Here is a 19,667-nt window from a genome sequence, read left to right on the forward strand (position 1 = left end):
TTAGTAAGTCAGCTGTGCAAAGGTAAAATCCTCTATTTTTGAAAGTACGGGGTATAATTATACAACATCATAGCACCATCTGCAAGGTGCTGTGCCATCTTTATTTCTCAAGGCAGCATCGCATACCTCATTTTACAAATGAGGAAACAGGCTGAAAGCAGGGAGCATTTCTTGGGATTCTGAGTTCCTGCTTTAAATACACTACTATCTGTGACTAAGCCATGCCATAATTAGGCTCCTTCACACATCCTCTAGCCCAGCAGGCCTCTGGGGGAGCTGAGCCTTTGTCCTCGCAAGGCACAGGGCCCCTGATGGCTTTCCTGTAGTGCACATCTTTGAAACTTTCCCTTCTCGTTCCTCCCATGTCCTGTTTCTTCTCTCCTTCAAATGGTCACTTCCTGGGGGAAGAAGTATTTATAACTAACATTGTGCCTGGAATTGTAGGGTAGATGTGGTCCCCGCCTTCAAGGTTAAGAATGAATGGGTTATATAGAAAATACATATAAGAAATATTTATAGAATTTATATAGAAATATTTCTTGAACTCTTCTTTTGTATAGAGAACATAAGAGTCCACATATAAGACAATTTGGGGATAGAAGATACTATATAATTTGGAACGAAAATGATGTGGTACATGCTAAGAGTACTGTCTAGATTTGAAGAAAACAAGACAGAAGAATTACCTGGCAATTTAGTTTCTCTTTTTAAATGGATATATGCAGTTCCAGAAACCATTATAAATTTTTTCTTTCTTGGCAACTTTGGTTTTCTCACTGGTATTCGTCTTGTCAGCAGAAACTGGTAACTTTCAAGACACCTCTAAAACCTGAAATGAGAAAATTGAATAATACTTTAATTGTTGATTTTCCAAACTTAGTTGAAGTGTTGATTGCCAGTAATTATCTTTAGATGAAGTAAGAAAAGTAGACTTCTCAAGGACCTGTAACTTTTGTTCAAATTAAGACATCATTCACTTTTTTCTTTTTTTTTTTTGTAGAGACAGAGTTTCACTTTATTGCCCTCAGTAGAGTGCCGTGGCGTCACACAGCTCACAGCAACCTCCAACTCCTGGGCTTAGGCGATTCTCCTGCCTCAGCCTCCCAAGTAGCTGGGACTACAGGCGCCCGCCACAATGCCTGGCTATTTTTTTTGTTGCAGTTTGGCCAGGGCTGGGTTTGAACCCGCCACCCTCGGTATATGGGGCCGGTGCTCTGCTCACTGAGCCACAGGCGCCGCCCACATCATTCACTTTTTTCATTATTTTGCTGAAACTTTTATAGCAGAACACTGGTAAGAGGTGAGAGCTGTGACCCAGGACAGTGCTGGAAAATGTCAGAATACCCACCACACTGGAGGAGTGACTGTGCCTATCAAATCGCCTGAGTCTCCCTTCTCATTTACTAGCAACATTCAAACAAGCTTAGCTATTTTCTGTGTCTGAATGTCTGAAAACATTTGATAACAATTGAGTGTTGGTTGCTATGATGTCACCATCAAAAAATCACGAGAGCGTCTCTAATGACTTCTAAATATACTCGGCTAGTTCTCAGCTTATTCCATGTATTCAGGAAGAGCATTTGGTATTATGTAAGAAAGGAATTATGAAAACCTGTCCTTTCCAGTCAGTCACTGGCAGGACTTTGCAGCGACTTTGCTTTATAACCTTGTCATCTCTGATAGAATTATCGGTCTCATGTGTTCATGGCTAAGCCTAGAATCTGGGGTTGTAGAAGGCAGCTGAGAAACCAGTTGAAAGCTTATTCTTCTGGAAGATTATTCGGTCTCACCAGACCAAAAAATGATGGTCGTATAGTTAATGCTGCTTAGTACAATAATCACTAAGAGCTAACTCCTGAAAGTAAACACTGAGTCAAACTGAAAATGTTAGTGTGTCACCAGAGCACTGACTGTGGTTAACTATTTAACAAAAGCTTCGACACAGCAGAAAGCGGCTGGCACTGAAGCTTAACTCCTTCGCCCCCACCCTCCTAGGCAGTGGACAGGAATGGCCTTTCAGATGCACTGCTAGAAGACGGCCCTCATAGTGCAGCATCTTTAGAATTTGTCCTTCTCTTGTGGATAAAATGCTCTCTCTGAAACAATTTAGCTCCTAGGTAAGGTAGAAAAGGCACATCTGGTTTTCTTTTCTTTAGGGGGTTTTGGCCACTATATGAGGTCAGTTAATTAAGTTTCAGAACTCATCCTAGAAAAAGTACTACATACCTCTTTGCTGAATATCACTCTGATCTCCTTCAAGGTACTCCTTTTGGGAAGCTATGCACTGACGCCAGTGCCTTATCCATCCTGTAAAGCAATTTTGGAATGGAACTTTTTTTTCTGGAATGGCCATCAGAGCTGTCGTCATAGGAGGTCTGACAATTAAGTTTGCCAACTAATCCTAGAAAAAGTGCTACATACCTCATTACTGAATATTGTGATGTTCACCAGATGGACGAGGGGAGTACTTTTAAGGTAACCATAGTGATATTCAGTAATGAGGTTTGTAGCATTTTTTTCTAGGATGACTTTGCGAACTTAATTATCAGACCTTGTATGTAAGGCACCTGGATTTGAAAAATTCTCGTTAGTCTCTGAATCATGTATGGAATACCTGGTTTGGTTGGCTTCTAAACCTAAGACAACAGGTGCATGTACTTATTTTTTAAATTCAGGAGAAGTCATTGGTACCCTCAACAAAAGAACTAGTTACAAAGACCTGCCTTTGTTAGCTGGTCACTAGGACAGGCCTGGAGCAGATGTTGTGAATGCAAAGGTAGCCAGGCCTTCACCTGTATGCAGCTAGCCTTTCCTACGTGGTAGGATTTGCTCTGTTGTTTTAATTGCTTTGCTATTGAAATATCTGTAATACTTCTAACATTGACTATTTCTTATTTGGAGCAGATATTTAGAGTTAGTTGAGAAAGAACTTTTTTAAAATGCTATATTTAATTTGTAAATATGCCTCTAAATAGGAAGTGTATTTGCCACAGAAATTTTAACTTTTTGATGAGTTAATGTGTAATGTCTACCAGCACATTTTTGGCTATTTTGTCCTTTTTGAAAAGAAAAGTATTCGTGTGTACAGCTCTTGGTATTCTATCACCTCCTGTATTTTTCCTGAAGACTCATCACCTGTAGGATTTTCAAGAGTTTCAGAGCCTGTGGGAAGCAAGACCTTATGACCAAAGAAGTTTGGGGCAAAAGTTTGGGGTTAATTTGAAGTGTCAGATGATAATTTCTGACCTTGAAGAACTGGCTTTAGATGGAAAGCTATGTGTTTGTTTTGCTTTTCTAACATGTGACTTGACATGAAATCCAAGAACAATCAGCTAGTGAGGTTTGCAGAGGAAGCATTGTACTCCTATTAATCAGCTGTTCTCTCTGTTCCTTCCTCATCCCTCTTCTGATTTCAGTGGTGCTTCATGCCCCACCTCCGACCAAGATCAAACGGGAGCTGCACAGCCCCTCCTCTGAGCTGTCCTCCTGTAGTCACGAGCAGGCTCTTGGTGCTAACTATGGAGAAAAGTGCCTCTACAACTATTGGTAAGTGGGTAAGTGGAGGTGAACAAAAGGCTGCCCAGAAAGGCTCTGGAACTAGCCATCAAGCTGGGTGTGTTCCAAGGGCTGTCCTACAGACCCTTGGGCTAGAACATGCCCTTCTTCCTTGGCAGTATAGCCCTTTAGCTGCAGCCTTGTGGCTTTGCAGGGAGCTCAGTTCATTGGGTACCTACCAAGTCCTTCTAGGGAAAGAAGCTCTAATACTGGGATATTTGATCTGTGGCTTCAAGCCAGGTAATATATACTTCACGTCGATCATATATGTTAATGTGAACTTTAAGCACCAAAGAAGTAATCTTCAAATCAGAATATATGGAAAAAATCCTGATGCTTGTGCCCTTTACTTAAGAATATCCAAGCCCCAGGAACAAAGCTTTAATTTTAAATCATTCTTTGCTCTAGAAGATAAACATAGATCTGCCTGGAACGGGGAGGAGAAGAACTGTTAATTCAAGTGATGTTACAGCAGAAATTTACCCTCAACAGAGATTCTGATTCCTGGGAACCGTGGAATAGTTGGGCAAGGGCACCAGAGAACACCTGACGAAGCATAAATTCTCCCCTCGCCCTACACGTGCACACATAGACAGTTCTTTTAGAAGGAGGGAAAAAGGAAACCGGAAGCCAAGTCTAAAATTATCTTGGAGAAAAATCACTAGAAGTGTTAAACAAGTCTCTGTGACGCAGTGTGTTTGTCACTTCTCAGAGGTACAAATATTCCCTCAGGGCTGCTAGGGATTTAACTATGTTAATACTGTCATTTCCTGGCAACAATGGGCTGCAAACTAGAGGTCTGCTGGACCTGGTTACCATGCTAATGGCTTCGTGTCAGCTTAATGGTTCCTTCTCTTTTTCTGTTTACAGTGCCTATGATAGGAAGCCTCCCTCTGGGTTCAAGCCATTAACCCCTCCTTCCACCCCTCTGTCACCCACCCATCCAAATTCCCTGTTTCCCCCACCTCAGGCAACTCTCCCCACCTCAACCCCTGCAGCTGGCCCAGTACAAGGTGTGGGCCCCACCCCCCATTCACTTCCAGAGCCTGGACCACAGCAGCAAACATTTGCGGTCCCCCGACCACCACATCAGCCCCTGCAGATGCCAAAGATGATGCCTGAAAACCAGTATCCATCAGAACAGAGGTGGGTGCTGATCTTTCTCACTGGGAGAGGGGACGAGGTTAGTCATATTTGCCAGGTACCTAACAAGTTCTTGCCTGAGGCATCTTGTAAAGGATAATAGTAATATGAATATAATCCATTTTATACCACCCTGTCCCCGAGGGTCTCCAAATGGTTTCTAGACATCACAACATCCTTATGGAATAAGGAAGGGAAAGAATTGAGTACTATCCAACCTTACAGAGCTGGAGGAGAAGGACTTGCCCAGGATACACACTCTTGACCCTCCTGGGGGCAGGTTCCTGGCTCTTCACTGGATACTACATACTAGAATTGAACGCATTGGGAATGATAGCTAAGTTAGAGGAGATGTTATTACTCATCTGATTTTAATACATCTTAACAGTAAGAGAGTAGCTTGGGATCTTATTTATTCATCTACATTTGAGATAGAAATCTCTTACTTACACTCCAGGACGTTTCATATTCCTAATAAGGAAATTGAGGCAAGGGGTAACTTGTCCAGGGTCATTCATTTATCAAAAAAAGGTATATAGGGAGCCTCCTGCACACACCAAAATTGACCTCTGAAGTCCCAGCCTTCTACAGAATTTTGCCTGCTTGTGTCCTTCCTTTATACAGTATGCTCCCAGGGCCAGTTGTTTTTATTTCCAGTCTGTCTGGGATGAGGAGATAACCTTGGGTGTAGAGTGCTCAATGATGTTAATAAGGATGCAAGATGGGGACCGTTGAATTTCATTTCTATCTTTTCTTGTTCTGCTTTGGGGGTGGGTATGGCAGCAATGGGGCAGAAGAAGGGAGAATGTATTAAGTATCTTTCCTCGGCCTGGTCTAAGCAACATACCTACCAATATTTACTGTCACCTTGAATTCTAGATGAAATGCAAGATAATTATAAGGCATTTGTCTGGTTCTGATTCCTTCCTTGCTATGAAATTCACAGTATCTGCACAATGTGGCTGGTTGGTGTTTATTCTCTTGGTTGGTTCAGGAGCCACAAACACTCCTGCTATTTTTTCAGTGCCCAAGGGGTGAGCACTGAGTGGGAGGCTGGCTCAGGAATGGGCCTCTATTGTGACTGGGAGCTCATCTGGAGGAGACAGCTGCCAATAAGCTTTTGATAGTTGTTACCATGCATTAACAACTTTGGGCTTTTTCAAGAGAATTTGGAAATTTGTTTTTTTTTTTATGTAAAAATTGCAGATTTTTTTTTTTTTAAGTTGGCTACTAATTCAAATGAAAAACAACACTTTGCAGACTAAACAAAACCTTCTTGAGGGCAAAACGCTGGGCCTGCCAATTTGTTAGCTCTGGCCTAGATACCATTTTTTATTTCAATAGTTTTTTGATGTTTTTAAATAGAATCTTGCTGATATTCTGAGGGTAATTAATTGAGGAGGAAGAATAGGATGGATATTTTCAGTTTTTTAAATGCTTAGTAAAGTTTATATTCATTATTTCATGTTAAATGTCATTTACTATTATTTCCTCCTCAATCCTTGTTTTTTATCCAGGAGCCTTATATAACATACTGCATTAATGGGCTGAGTTGTGGGGAGAAATACTCTAATTCTGCTAAAGGTTATTTGTCTTCCCTGCAACGCGGGCAGACAGGGTTCCCTGAGTCTGTTGTGAACTGAGTTTGTCTCCAGGTTACCAAACCTTCTCAAGAAAAAAGGGAAGTTTGGATTACTGGGATTTGTAAGTTACCTGCCCTCAAATGCCTCACATAGAGAGGCAGGAACCAGAAAATAGATGTTAATTTTTTTTTAGGGTGATTCCTCCCTGAAGTCTGCCTGTCCATTTTGACTTAATTCCTCTTAACACTCTGCCTTTAGGAATGATGATCCTAAAATTAAAAGACCACACACACACACATTGGGATGATACAGAGATCCTTGAGAGAAATGGGGTGAAGTTGGTGAAGTATTCCGTAGGTTCCTGAATTGACAAAAACAACACTGGGACAGGTTGGGTGTCTGTGCTACAGCACTGTAGTCTCATAGTTGAAAGTGCACAGGAGTCCTTACTGGGGTGGAAACGGAGGATTTTAAAATGCAGATTTCTTAGTCCAGTGATAGATTGTATCTCTGGGTGCTGGGTAAAGTCTAGATTTATTACTGTCATACTTTGAGAAATCATGATATAGCTCTACCCTAAATCCTTATTCTAGCTTACCTTTTTTTAAAAAAGCATATATAATATGACCTAGCCCTCTAAATTTCATTCCTAGTCTCCTTGTCTATCAAAATAAGGTTATCCATCTAATATCTGTGTGCACAAAATACATCAAAAACATGGCAGTGATTTTGCTTATAGATACCGAATAGCTTAACAATCAGACAGATTGAAGTTCCTGGTTTGATTTTGCAAAAGCAATAGTAATTACAGTCACGTGTATGGTATCAACCTTAATATTCAGACATTTAATTATTTTTATGTCTCCCTGAAAATGGGGCAGGTGCCTTTTATTAGTAATTATGGTTTGTTTTTTTGCTCAGAACTTTTTATTAAAATTAGAGGGACTATTCAAAACTAACCCCCTAATGCAAGTATGTGATATATTTTTCAGGATAAAAAGAATTACAATCTTACTTGAACATTTTAACAGCCTTCTGATGGAGGCAGAGTAGAAAAAAACCCATTTCACAGTCAAGAAATCAGGCCTCAGAGCAGCTGAAAGACTACTCGATAGGGTGCTACAGGCAAAAACCAAACATTAACTTATGGCCACACCATTTGTTTTGATAATGACTTTTTCCAGATTGCTAACAGCCACTAATGTCTACTAAAAGCTGAGTGACTTTGATAAATCCCTTTGAACCTCAAACTTTATTCATCTCTTAAACTTCAAAATCTTACAAAATTACATCATCATCATTTAATTCCATGTCCTTAACACATACCTTTTAATTTTGCTCAATATGCAAAATTGCCTTCTCTGTCAAATTGAATAGAGTAAGCTCTTTGAGGATAAAAACCATGATTCAGATAGATCCTTTTTTTAGACCACATTTAGCTCCATATCTTATTTGTCCTCAATACCTGTCTATTGGTAGTGATGACAACTTGCTAGGATTATACTTCAGACAACTAAATTGTGATCTAAATTGTGATCTAGCCCGGATGTGGTAGCTCAAAACACCTGTAATCCCAGCACTCTGGGAGGTTGAGGTGGGCAGACTGCTTGAGCTCAGGAATTGGAGACCAGCCATCTCTGAAGCAAGAGCAAGACTTCATCTCTAAAAATAGCCGGATGTTGTGGTTTTTGTAGTCCCAGCTACTTGGGAGGCTGAAGTAAGAGAATCTATTGAGCCCAAGAGTTTGAGGTTGCTGTGAACTATGACACCATGGCACTCTAGTGGGGGTAAAAAAAAAAGGACATTCTGGCCAGGCAGGCACAGTGCCATGTATCTGTAGCTCCTGCTACTCCAGAGGCTAATTGGGGAGGCTGAGGTGTAAGGAGCATCTGAGTCCAAGAGTTCTAGGCTGGACTGACCATGCTGATCAAATGTCCACACCAAATCCGGCTTCAGTATGGTGACATCCCAGGAACGGGACACTACCACGTTGCTTAAGGTTGGAAACAGAGCAGGTCAAAACTCCTATGCTGATCAGTGTTGGAATCATGCCCATGAACAGCCTCTGGGCAACATAGGGAGACCCTATCTTTAAAATGATAACAAGGAAAGAAAAAATATATACGTTCTTAATGTTTTATGTAAATTTGTATACTACATATAATTCTTGAAAGTTCGGTTTATTTTTAGACAAAAATACTGTGTTTTAAAACCATGATTTATATTGGTAATTTCCTCCTTGCAAGGAGAGGAAAAAACATGTAATTTGGCACGTTCAGACATGTTCCATTTATTCTGCAAGACCAGTTGCTCCTAGAAGAGGAGTGCTTTTCCTTTAGCCATCCCAATCTTGTGAGTTTTTTTATGATGTTATTTATGATGCTTACATGTGCTGAGTAAGAAAATATTCCTATGTTATTCCCATAGTACTGGCCATATGTATTTTTAGCTTTTATTATACCATATCTCATTACATCTTGAGTTGAGGGAAGTTCCATAATTCCAATGGAGAGGTTCCACTAAGAAATACATCATCAAAGAACTTTAGAATACACAGCTCTCTCACTTACTTGTCATCAAGGAAAGAAGCAAAATGGTACAAAATTTAAGAAAATGACTGTGGTGAAATAATCTTCTGTTTTGTAGAGCTCATAGGGGCATCAGTGTTGTAGTAGGTTAGCATGATGTAATCAATAGTCAGAACATTCAGGAGAAGGCCACTTGTGTGCGGTGTTTTCTGAAGGAGGAAGGGGCCTAACCTGTTTGAGAAAGTTTTCTTCCTCAATGGTTATGATCGAAGATTCAGAGCTCAAAGGCATGAGCTAAGTTTTCTGGAATTTTGATTTCACAAAAACTATATAAAATTCTAGCTCAGTTAAGAGGTTTAATAGACTCAAGTTTTTCTCATTTCTGTTTTCTCTCTTGAAGACTATTACTCTTAAAGTAAATTGTTGTTCATTTCTGTCCTTCAGATTTTGTAGTTTTTAGAGAGCAAAGAACTTGACTATGAGTCACATTTGTAGCCTGACCTGGAATAAAGTGAGTGTGTCTGATGCATCTCTCCTCTTATCTATGTGCCTGTTATTAGCATGTTACATGTGGCAGCAAAAATTCACTTTGGAATCCAAAACTGAGTTTCATGGATGCCTAATGGAACTTCTTTGACAGACTGAATAATGTGCTTCTAATGGTTAGAGTGCAAGGTTTTTTTAGTTCTGAATCTTAAGAGGTCTTGTTTTCAGCATTTCATCATGTTTACTGTAGGGTTTTTTGTTACCTTTATCAAGCTAAAGGAAATTTCCTTTTATCCTCAGTTTATTGAAAGTTTTTAATGTTGAAATTTATCAAACATTTTTTCCTGCCTCTATTAAGATGATCTAGTTCCTTTCTCCTTAATTTCTTTAATGTGATAAGTTGCATTGATTTGTGTAAAACCAACCTTGCATTCTTGTGACAAACCTAACTTGTTTATTCTGTATTGTCTTTTGTACGTTGCTGAACTTGATTTTCTAATATATATTTAGGACTTGTATGTCTATATTCATGATTGAGAATAATGTTTAATTTTTTTTCTTACGTTATACTTAGGATTTAGCATTGAAGTTACTCATCAAATGAGTAACATTGATGTCCTTTTAAAAATCTCATTAGCATCTGTAGTTGTCTCTTTCAATTTTGATATTATTTATCTAGACCTTTTTTTCTTTCTTAGTCTTGGCAGACAGTATCATCTTTTCAACAAATCAACTTTTGGCCTACTTACTCTGTCTGTTGGGTGTTTTCCATTGCATTGACTTCTGCTCTTAGTACAATAATTTCTGCTTTATTTGGGTTTATTCTATTTTTCTAACTTGTTTGGATAGATGATCAGCTCATTAATTTTTAGCCCTTGTTTCTTTATAATATAGCATAAACACATAACCAAATAAAATTTCTTCCATGGGTGGGGTGACCATACATGGACGTTTTCTAAGTTCACTTCTAGTTTATGCTTTGTCTGGAAGTAATTGCTGACAGCTTTCCCTTTCACTCCCCAAAGTATCCTGGCTTGGACAATCAATCAGATATTTGATCTCCCTATCCAAGTCCTACCTTAGCTATATTAAGTTCTGATTTATGTTATATTTTTAAATTCTGTTTCAAGTATTTTCTTCAACCTTGGAGTTCTTTACTAATGTGTTTCTTAACTTCTAAACATATGGCATTTTTTCTAGTTGCCTAGACTATATGATTTTTATTTAAATGTCATAAAGAGAGTATTTGAAAACCATTATAGAAACAATTGTAGAAATAGTGTAGGCTTATGGCTCTGGAGTTGGACAGACGGACAGACTACAGTTGACTCCCAGATCTGCTGCTGTATGTCAGCAGGCAGGCAGTTCACTTTGTAAGCTTTGGTTTTTTTTCATCTTGAAATGAGAGGATAATAGATACTTAACCATATCCACACATTGGATAGATTAAATAAAATCATATTGGGAAAAAGAAGATAATTCAGTAAATGTTAGCTTCTTTGACAGTTTTTTTTTTTTTTTTTTAATCATTTTTGTCTGGGTACAATGGCTCACACCCATCATCCCAGCATTTTGGGAGGCTAAGGAAGGAAGATTGCTTGAGCCCAGGAGTTTGAGGTTGCAGTGAACTATGATTGCACCTCTATGCTCCAGTGTGGGCAACCGAGTAAAACCCTGTCTCTAAAAAAAATAAAATCTTTTATTTTTCATAAAGTATACTAAAGAGATCTTCCATAAATGATGAATAATGTAGAAAACACAAACACAGAAACTTCAGTTGCTTTATCCTTTATCCCTAATCTTTTCATTGTCAAACTTACTAATGTTATATGTACAACTAATACTTTAACCACTAGATAACCCAGAGATGTGTCTTATTTTCATCACTTTCCTTCTCCCAGATTTGTTTTTGTTTGTTGGTTTGTTTTTGAGAGTCTCACTCTGTCACCCAGGTAGAGTGCTATGGCATCATAGCTCATGGCAACATCAAACTCTTGGGCTCATACGATCCTCTTACCTCTGTTCTTCCAAAGTGTTAGGGTTACAGGCCTGAGTTACCTTGACCAGCTCCTTCTCTCATATTTGATCTTGAGAACTAGACAAGCATCTTGGGCTCAGAACTTTTTTTTTTTTTTTTTGGTTCCATCTCGCAATGCCTTATCATGGTTCAGATAGGCCAATTTGAGTCTAAGCAGCATTAGTGATTCTCCTGGAGTCCTGGGAGTTGTTTCAGAGTTCTTTGGTGTGCTTTTGGGGACAGTGTCTGGCTCTTGGTTATATGGCAGAAAAATAAATGTGAATGTGAAATTGGCACACTGCCATCAGCAATAAAAAGCAACATTCTCTTTCTGAGAAAGGGGAGTGGATATTGGGTAGGCTCTTTTAATTTGTGTGTGTGACAGTCTTCTCCCAGTTCCTTAAGATCTCTCCTTATATTTGCATAGCTTCTGATTTCAGCTTAGGGGTTGAAGGGAGAAAGTGGGACGGTTGAAGGTAATGTATTTTGAGAACTTAGCCGTGTGCTGGGCCTTGCTACATGCATTATCTCATAATCTTTACACAGGTATCTGGCTGTCCTTATGTTATTGGTAAGGAAACAGGCTCAGAGCAGTCACATAAAACTCTCCCAAGGTCACACAGCTAGTAAGTGGTAAAGACTGGATTTCAGCCCAGGGTATCCTGACTCCACAGCCAGAGCTCTGCCGCTGCTCCCTACCCAGCCCTGCTGCTTCTGTTTTTCCGTCTTTTTCCTTTAGCCTTAATGAAAACATTAAATGTGTGCTATGGTTTCTATCAGATTCTATATATCATCTCTTCGCGGGCCTCTGTCACTACTTCATCGGGCACCCACAGCCACAGTGTAGCCTTCGTTGAATCCGCACTTTTCTCCCTTTTTCCTGTAATCATTGTGTTTAACTCTGTGTGCTGGCAGCAGAAACCAAAAAGGAAATGCAGAAAAAGCATCTAACGGTTTTCATAACATAAACCAAATGTTGGTAGCGTGGGTGAGCTCTTGGGAGGAGAGGCGCTATATAAATCTTACAAATAAATAAATAACTGGTTCTTTAAATAAACTGGCACTGAAAAAGGCTTAATCTGTGACCTATTGAATTTAGACTTATTCGGTAGTCAGTCCTCTTTGCTCACCAAATGTGAGTTCCTTACTCACACACTATGTTGGGCAAATGGGCGGGGGTGGAAGGAAGGGAGGGAGGAGGTTAAAGGGAGGTTGAAGAGGTTTGTTGGGAACCAGACTGCTCCTGCTTTTGAAAATGATTGCCTGCCTTGGTAAATAAGAGGCATCTTTGTCATAGCTGTATTGTTGTATAAAACACATTCTTAGATACTTCAAAAGGACTGTGGAGAAGGGTTCAAATGAAGGGCAGTGAGTCAAGTTCATAGAATGCATTTTAAGGGCAACAACTAAATTACTTTACTTATCTCTGCAAATAAAGGCCATTATCAGCAGCAAGCTCTCTGAATCTTTCTTCCAAATACGTTGATTTTGTAACGTCTATCCTCCTGAGATCCACTTTGCCATTTCCACTCTCAGAACAAACAGTTGTGGTGTCTGTTTTGCAGATCGTGGGCCTCTCTATGCTTCATGCTTACTTTTGTGCTGTGGGGCAGGGATGAGGTTGCTGGCTAGTGCCTATATGAAGTACCTTTTCCTGAGGTGGCCACAGCGGGGTGACTCTAGAGTTTCATTCTGGAAGGTGAGAAGTTGAGCTCTGGGCAAAAGTGGGCTGATGGGGCCTGCCAGCTGCAGGGCTCTGGTTACAGGACTGAATGGCAGATACCGTCTCAGAGCTATCGGAGGAACTGATTTGTGAAGGTCACCTTGGAAGGTGCTAGAATGGTGGCACAGGGAAAAATAAAATGGAATGCCTTGTTACCATTCCTCATTACCAGTCCTTCCAAGTAGCATGAAGTCTGGGTACTTTACTAAAGTAAGGCCGTACAAATATCTTCTTTCTTTTCTGAATGAATTTACGGGGAACCTGAAGGGAATTCATGCTGCTGGTGCCAGTATTCTAAAAGTCATGTGTGAGCCTGAGTTGCAAATTTACACTTCTTCAAAAACCATAAAAGGCTTCTTTAAGTGACAGGAACCTGATGAAGTTCTGCTGTGGTGCACTCATCACCCAGTAAAAGGCGCTCAACTCACCAAACCTTATAGAGTTCGTAAGACATTGGTGAGGCACATTCTGAGGCTTTTGGCGCCTGGGATAAAAAGGCTAAGTATGTGTAAATTGTTGAGTGATCTTACACGGCACTGCCTTCAGTGGGTAATAAAGACCCACTCAAAACATACTGTGCCGAGCTATACCATGATCTAAGTAAGCAGTACTTTATCTGCACCTAAATCTCTTCAGTTTAAGAGTTTAAATCTTGATGTTCTAGAAATCTGTTGGCACCTGTTCCCACAGATTCAAGTAAAATTCAAACTATTTGATTAAAGCTATTGCTAGAATTCAAGCTAAAAGAAAGTAGGACCTTAGTATTATAGGACTATATTGTTGTTGTTTTTTTTTTTTTTTGAAAAAAATTCATTGAGATTAGTTGTTCTAAATCCCTTATTTTGTTTGAATACTGGCTGGCTCTTACTTTCTACCTGAAGCTACATATTCACAAATTCTTTTCTTTATATACATAAATTAGCACCTGATGGGTGTTTCATGGATTGAGGGTCACTCATCTCTAACCTCCACATCCACCCTCCTAAAGTCTGTCCCAGTCTGTCAATGATGGTTGTGGCAGAAACCATGCTTTGTACACCCAAGTGTGTTTTACATTTTCAGAGTCATTGGAAGAATAATGCATCCTCATGTCACAGATAAGGAAACAAAACCCAGAAATTTTGCCCTCAGTCACCTCCCTAGTAAGAATCATAGGCTTTCTCTTCTACACTACTCACCCAACAGGTAAAGGGTATTTGGCACATACCTGGATTTATCTGACAGCTTCAGGGTGTGAAGGATGTGTGTTGATTAACCAACAGCAACGAGAAAGGTTATTAAAATGTCTTGTTATGAAGACAATGCCTGTTTCTTGTTAAACTGTAGTTGAGCTAAAAAGGAAAGTCTCCTAAAATTATAACCACCCCAAAGATAAGTAGTTAACATCTAGGTGTAAATCTTTCCACAATTTTATATGACACCATAGTACTCTTTTTATTTTTGCTAGACTGATGTTCTTTCTATGTACTTTTTAGCAACCAGCCTTAATATGTCAAAAATACTTCTCCAGGTCCTTACATATTGTGTAATTTCTAATGGTTGCTTTCAACTAAATGGCCATGTCATAATGCACTTAGCCCATTCCCTTGGTAGACATTGGGGTTGGTGACCATCTTTGTAGCTGTATCTAATCATCTGTTATTCAAGTGTTGCTTAAATGCAAGGCACAGAATTATTAACTGCCTGCTTATCCTCCCAAGTTAATGGGAAAAATATTTCTGTTTTTACTTTGTACTTTTTTCATTACTAACAAAGTTAAACTTTTTGTTTACGGCCATTGGTATTTCTATTTTAGCAATTTTCCTGTCTTATGCCCTTCCCCCATTTTCCCCTTGAAATACTCATTTCTTATCCAATTTTAAAAGCTCTTTCTGTCAACAATATTAACGTATGGTTAATGCTTTATCTGTTGGAGATTTTTCTTCAGTTTTACTTTTGGTTTTGTTTCTGGTGTTTTCTGATTATTACAGTTTTTTTTTTCTTCCTAATTTTATGTTTTTCTTTTGGTTTTGTGTCTCTTTAACTCACAGAAATTCATACAGTGAGGTATATTAGTGTTTACCTTGATTTCTGCTATTAATATGATACTTAGAAAGATTTTCCCTCACTCCAAAGTTAATGTAAGTTTTCATACATATTTACTGTCACATTATGGTTTCCCTTTTTGCACTGAAAGCTTTACTCCATTGAAATTAATTTTGGAATGTGGTATATAATGAGATCTAAGTTTTTTCCCTACTGATTTGAAATGTTAACCTTAACAAGTAGTAAATTTTGGAATATAGTTGACAGTTTTTGACTTTACATTTAACTCCTGAGATCTACCAGTGTTGTATTCCTTATATTACTATTTTACTATAGTTTTATAATGTGTCAATGTCTAATATGTCATTACTTTCAAATACTATTTATTATTCTTAGTAAAGTTTAGAATCGTTTTGCCAAGTTGGTTGGAAAAGCATTTGCTTCTATGGAATAATTTTCAGTGAATCAACAGCTTCAAAGTCATAAATATTTCTCTTTACTTAGATCTCTCTGTTCTTCAGAAAACAATTTTAAGATTTATATAAGCTACATGTTTCCTAATTATTCCTAGGAATTTTGTTTTTGTCACTACTATGATTTTTTTCTTTTTCTACTCCATTTTCTAACTGGTTAATTTGTACTTTTTGGTCTTTAAAAATTCATGTATGTGTTAGTGCTATTTACAGATAAATGTTCTTATATAATATTCAGATGTGTAATCTGGCCCATCTGTACAGTTAGACTGTGCATGAAATAAATACACATGGAAGACAAGAGGATTCATGTCATTGCTTTGATTGTTTCTTTCCACTCCCTGACTTAAGAGCTTGGAAATGTGCAGTGTGATTTTAAGAAGAGGTTAAAATGCCCAGAAATAAGCATTCATAAATACTTCGCAAATAATTTCATTAATCTGAACTTCTAATCCCCAATGCTCATAGTATTTATCATGTCTCCGTTAAACAAGAAAACTTCTTTCTCCTTACAGATTTCAGAGACAACTGTCTGAACCCTGCCACCCCTTCCCTCCTCAGCCAGGAGTTCCCGGAGATAATCGCCCCAGTTACCACCGGCAAATGTCAGAACCCGTTGCCCCTGCAGCTCCCCCACCCCCTCAGGGATTCAAACAAGAATACCATGACCCACTCTATGACCATGGGCTCCCAGGCCTACCAGGTCCCCCTGCACATGGGTTCCAGTCACCAATGGGCATCAAGCAGGAGCCCCGGGATTATTGCGTTGACTCAGGTTAGCATAAAAGCATGCCTTTCATTTCTTCACTCTCACAGTCGCCATCTGTGTGTGTCTTGTGTATGCAGGGCTTTGGGCAATAGTTTATAAGAATTGCCCCCAAAGAATTCAGAAGCTAGTAAAGCAGACATGTTTAGGGACAACTGAATACAAAAACAAATCAGAAAAGCAGTGCCAATGCTGGGAAGTACTGTAGGTATTCGAAAGTGGTGATACAAAGTAAACCTCAAAGACTGAAGATTGTTGGGGTTCATTCTTCGGTGCTCCCCCTTTTAAATTCAGATCTATTAACCTCAAGAGTCACTGGACATAGGGAACCTTCTTTCAGTATTTTAGTCCTGCCCCTAGTTTTGTGGCTTTGTTTTTTAGTACAACAGACCCATTAAGCTTCCAGTATAGGAACAGGAGTTTTTCTCCTCTTGAGAAACACCATTTCATAGCTGTGTGGGTTACTGGATATACCATGGAAAAGGCTGTCTGGGCTGCTTCGTGGGATTCACTGCATGAAGATTCACTCTCTCGCAATGCTTATATCTGAGAAGGTTCTTGGTATACTCAAGGAAAGGGTTAACATGTTAGGACACCTGTGATTTGGTTATGGGATATTTTTTGCCTAGAAACATAGGCAGATCAAGAAGTTTGAGCTATACTTGGGGGAGCTTCTCCTGCCCCCTTTCCATTCCCATTAAATGAGACCATGGGGGAAAGGAGAATTGGAACTTTGGAGCTTGTTCACTCAGAAACTGTTTATCCCTCTTCATTTCCCTTTCCTTTTCAGAAATGACTTCAAACTTTTTCACTTTCTTTCTTTCTTTTTTTTTTTTGTAATTGATGCTAAAGAAATTTGAGGGTAGTTGGATAGATTTTTCACCTTTCCTCTGTGTTTTTCTTAAAGACCATGAGGAAGGTTGGGGCAGTTTGAACTTGATTTGCTTTTGCAAATGGAATGGGATAAAGAATTTATTCTTGGCCTTCTCCCCTTCTCTGAGATAATACATAGATTGCTCCATTCAGGCAGAAATTGGTTATAGGAAAGGCTGGGGAGGTAGGCGGAAGGGAGACATCTGTTGCTTTATGACAGAAAAATTACCAAGTGTCAGGTAGTGATAACTTGTAAAAATTTCCACCTGCATTCCTTTTGAAGGCTTTGATGTATTTTTCTCAGGAGTAGGCATGGCCAGGAACATTTTTTTCCTTTGGGATTGACATTTTAATCTGTCCCGATGGGTTTTTCACCCCACCTCACTCTCTTAAAGCAAGATACTCAGCACGTTCCCATATCAGTAATTCTTTGATCTAAGTGGCATTCCCAGAGTACAGACTCAAACCACATGGGCACAACTCAATTCACTATCTTTCCTCTGGATGGCACCTTGCTAACGTGATGCCTGAAGAGAAGAGATCTCTTGGGTGTGTTTTGGTTTGGGTGTAACAGTCTCAACATAGCAAAAATCTACTTGTCAAACCACAGTCCCCCCATCCCTGCCAGTTCTTCTGGTCTGGGCTTCATAACTTTGACCCTTAATCCCTTTGGCCTAAAAATACTCACCTCTTGAAGAAAAATTTTACATGACTACCAGCAGTAAAGGAGAGCAGACTGGAGAAGATCTAAAGTGATCTTCATCCTCCTTCCCACCTTAAAATCCAGGAGTCGGACAGGCCAGAGGCCAGGCTTGGCCTTTTGAAAGCCTTTCTTCCTCACAGTTAGCTTGCTCATCAGATTTGATATTAACTAATTTCGAAAGTGAGTGAATTATGGAAGTAAAGCATCTTTTTTTCCCTCCCAAAACTCTTGATTAGAAGTGTCTTCCTTTCAGATGGTGGGTTATTGTGTTTCCCATGTTGTTCGTTGAGATGGTACCTCTTTCCCCAGACAAGGCCAAAGGACATAACCCTGGGGCAGGAGAAGGTTAGGGGCTTTGCTACAGAGCTGCAGTTGATTGGGATCCTTCTTCTACTGCAGAAACTATTGACGGTAGTGTGTCTCCCTGTGTTTCCCTTTTAGAAGTGCCTAACTGCCAGTCATCCTACATGAGAGGGGGTTATTTCTCCAGCAGCCATGAAGGTAAAGAGCTTGCTTTTTTTTTTTTTTTTTAAGTAATACTCAAGCTTAAAATTGCTCAGTGTTGGGTGTGAGCCTGTGGCTCAGTGGGTAGGGCGCTGGCCCCATGTACTGAGGGTGGCAGGTTCAAACCCAGCCATGGCCAAACTGTAACAAAAAATAGCCGGGCATTGTGGTGGGCGCCTGTAGTTCCAGCTACTTGGGAGGCTGAGGTAAGAGTTAGAGGTTGCTGTAAGCTGTGATGCCACAGCACTCCACTGAGGGTGACAAAGTGAGACTCTGTCTCTTAAAAAAAAAAAAAAAAATTGCTCAGTGTCTAGGCTAAGATTTGAAATCATAGATGAGAGCTAATTGATCATAGTTTTCGATTATTTTGCACACAGGGTTTGGGGACTGCCATCATTTTCAGTAGCAATGACCCTAACCCTAAATTTATAGGATAATATGAAGAAAAAAACAACCCCACCTGGTTTCTACATTTCCAGACATGGAGGTTATATAGCTCTATAACACCACCAGCTTAAACCATAACCTCTGTAACTTGATCACCAAAGAGACTGTAACACACTGGTCAACATAAAGAACTAGGTGTACCTTACTGAAACGTACATGTGCCTATATAGGGTGTGAAAATTAGGTCAACTTACGGTAGTCAAGGTAAGGAGGTGGTCAACTATGGAGGTTCTACTGTATATCAGTAAAGGGACTTTTATATGGGTCTGAGGATGTCTTAGGCGTTTTAAAATGTGTTTCTAAGATGTTTGGCTAGGTAACTCTTCATTGTCAATTTTATTATATGATAAATGGTTGCCACATTTAACACAGTAGGGATATTTACAGTGAAGGTAACCTTCACTAACTTTGAAAGAGCTGGTGGCAAAATAGAGGCATATGGGGAGTGGGGCTGGAGCAGGTGAGGAGACTATTGAGATATGTGATGTACAAAATGAATTATAGAAGGACACAAAAGAAATGTTTTCTAATTGTATAAATTAAAAATACCTGAAAGGAGAAACATGAGAATAGACATAAAGCAATTTACCCACAACCCTGGAATCACATGACCTGACGTTTATTTGTATGTGAAGGTGATGGTTTTATGTCAAGGATGTGCTATCTGTTCAAATGCTGTGCTCAGTCCCTTTGGGACCAACTAATTCAATAAATCTCTGAGATAATCTCACTATAATTAGGAGCAGGAGCTGTAGGTAGGGTTGAGCCTGTGACTTTGCCTTCCTTAGCACTGACCTACTAATTGGAGTGAAAGTAATTTAGAACAAATAAGATGCGTAAG

General features: G+C 39.4%; 1 protein-coding gene across 1 annotated transcript in view; it reads left to right on the forward strand.

The window, feature by feature from the left end:
- The window catches only part of ETV5 (ETS variant transcription factor 5), a 62,643-nt gene that overhangs the window by 26,898 nt on the left and 16,078 nt on the right, over positions 1-19,667 (forward strand). Inside the window, exons 6-9 of the mRNA XM_053565858.1 lie at positions 3,417-3,546; positions 4,426-4,701; positions 16,049-16,308; positions 18,317-18,376. Of these exons, the coding sequence (XP_053421833.1) occupies positions 3,417-3,546; positions 4,426-4,701; positions 16,049-16,308; positions 18,317-18,376 (726 nt within the window). The remainder of the gene's footprint in view (positions 1-3,416; positions 3,547-4,425; positions 4,702-16,048; positions 16,309-18,316; positions 18,377-19,667) is intronic.

The sequence above is a fragment of the Nycticebus coucang genome, chromosome 16 (genome assembly GCF_027406575.1).
Source record: "Nycticebus coucang isolate mNycCou1 chromosome 16, mNycCou1.pri, whole genome shotgun sequence".
Classification (NCBI taxonomy): Eukaryota; Metazoa; Chordata; class Mammalia; order Primates; family Lorisidae; genus Nycticebus; species Nycticebus coucang.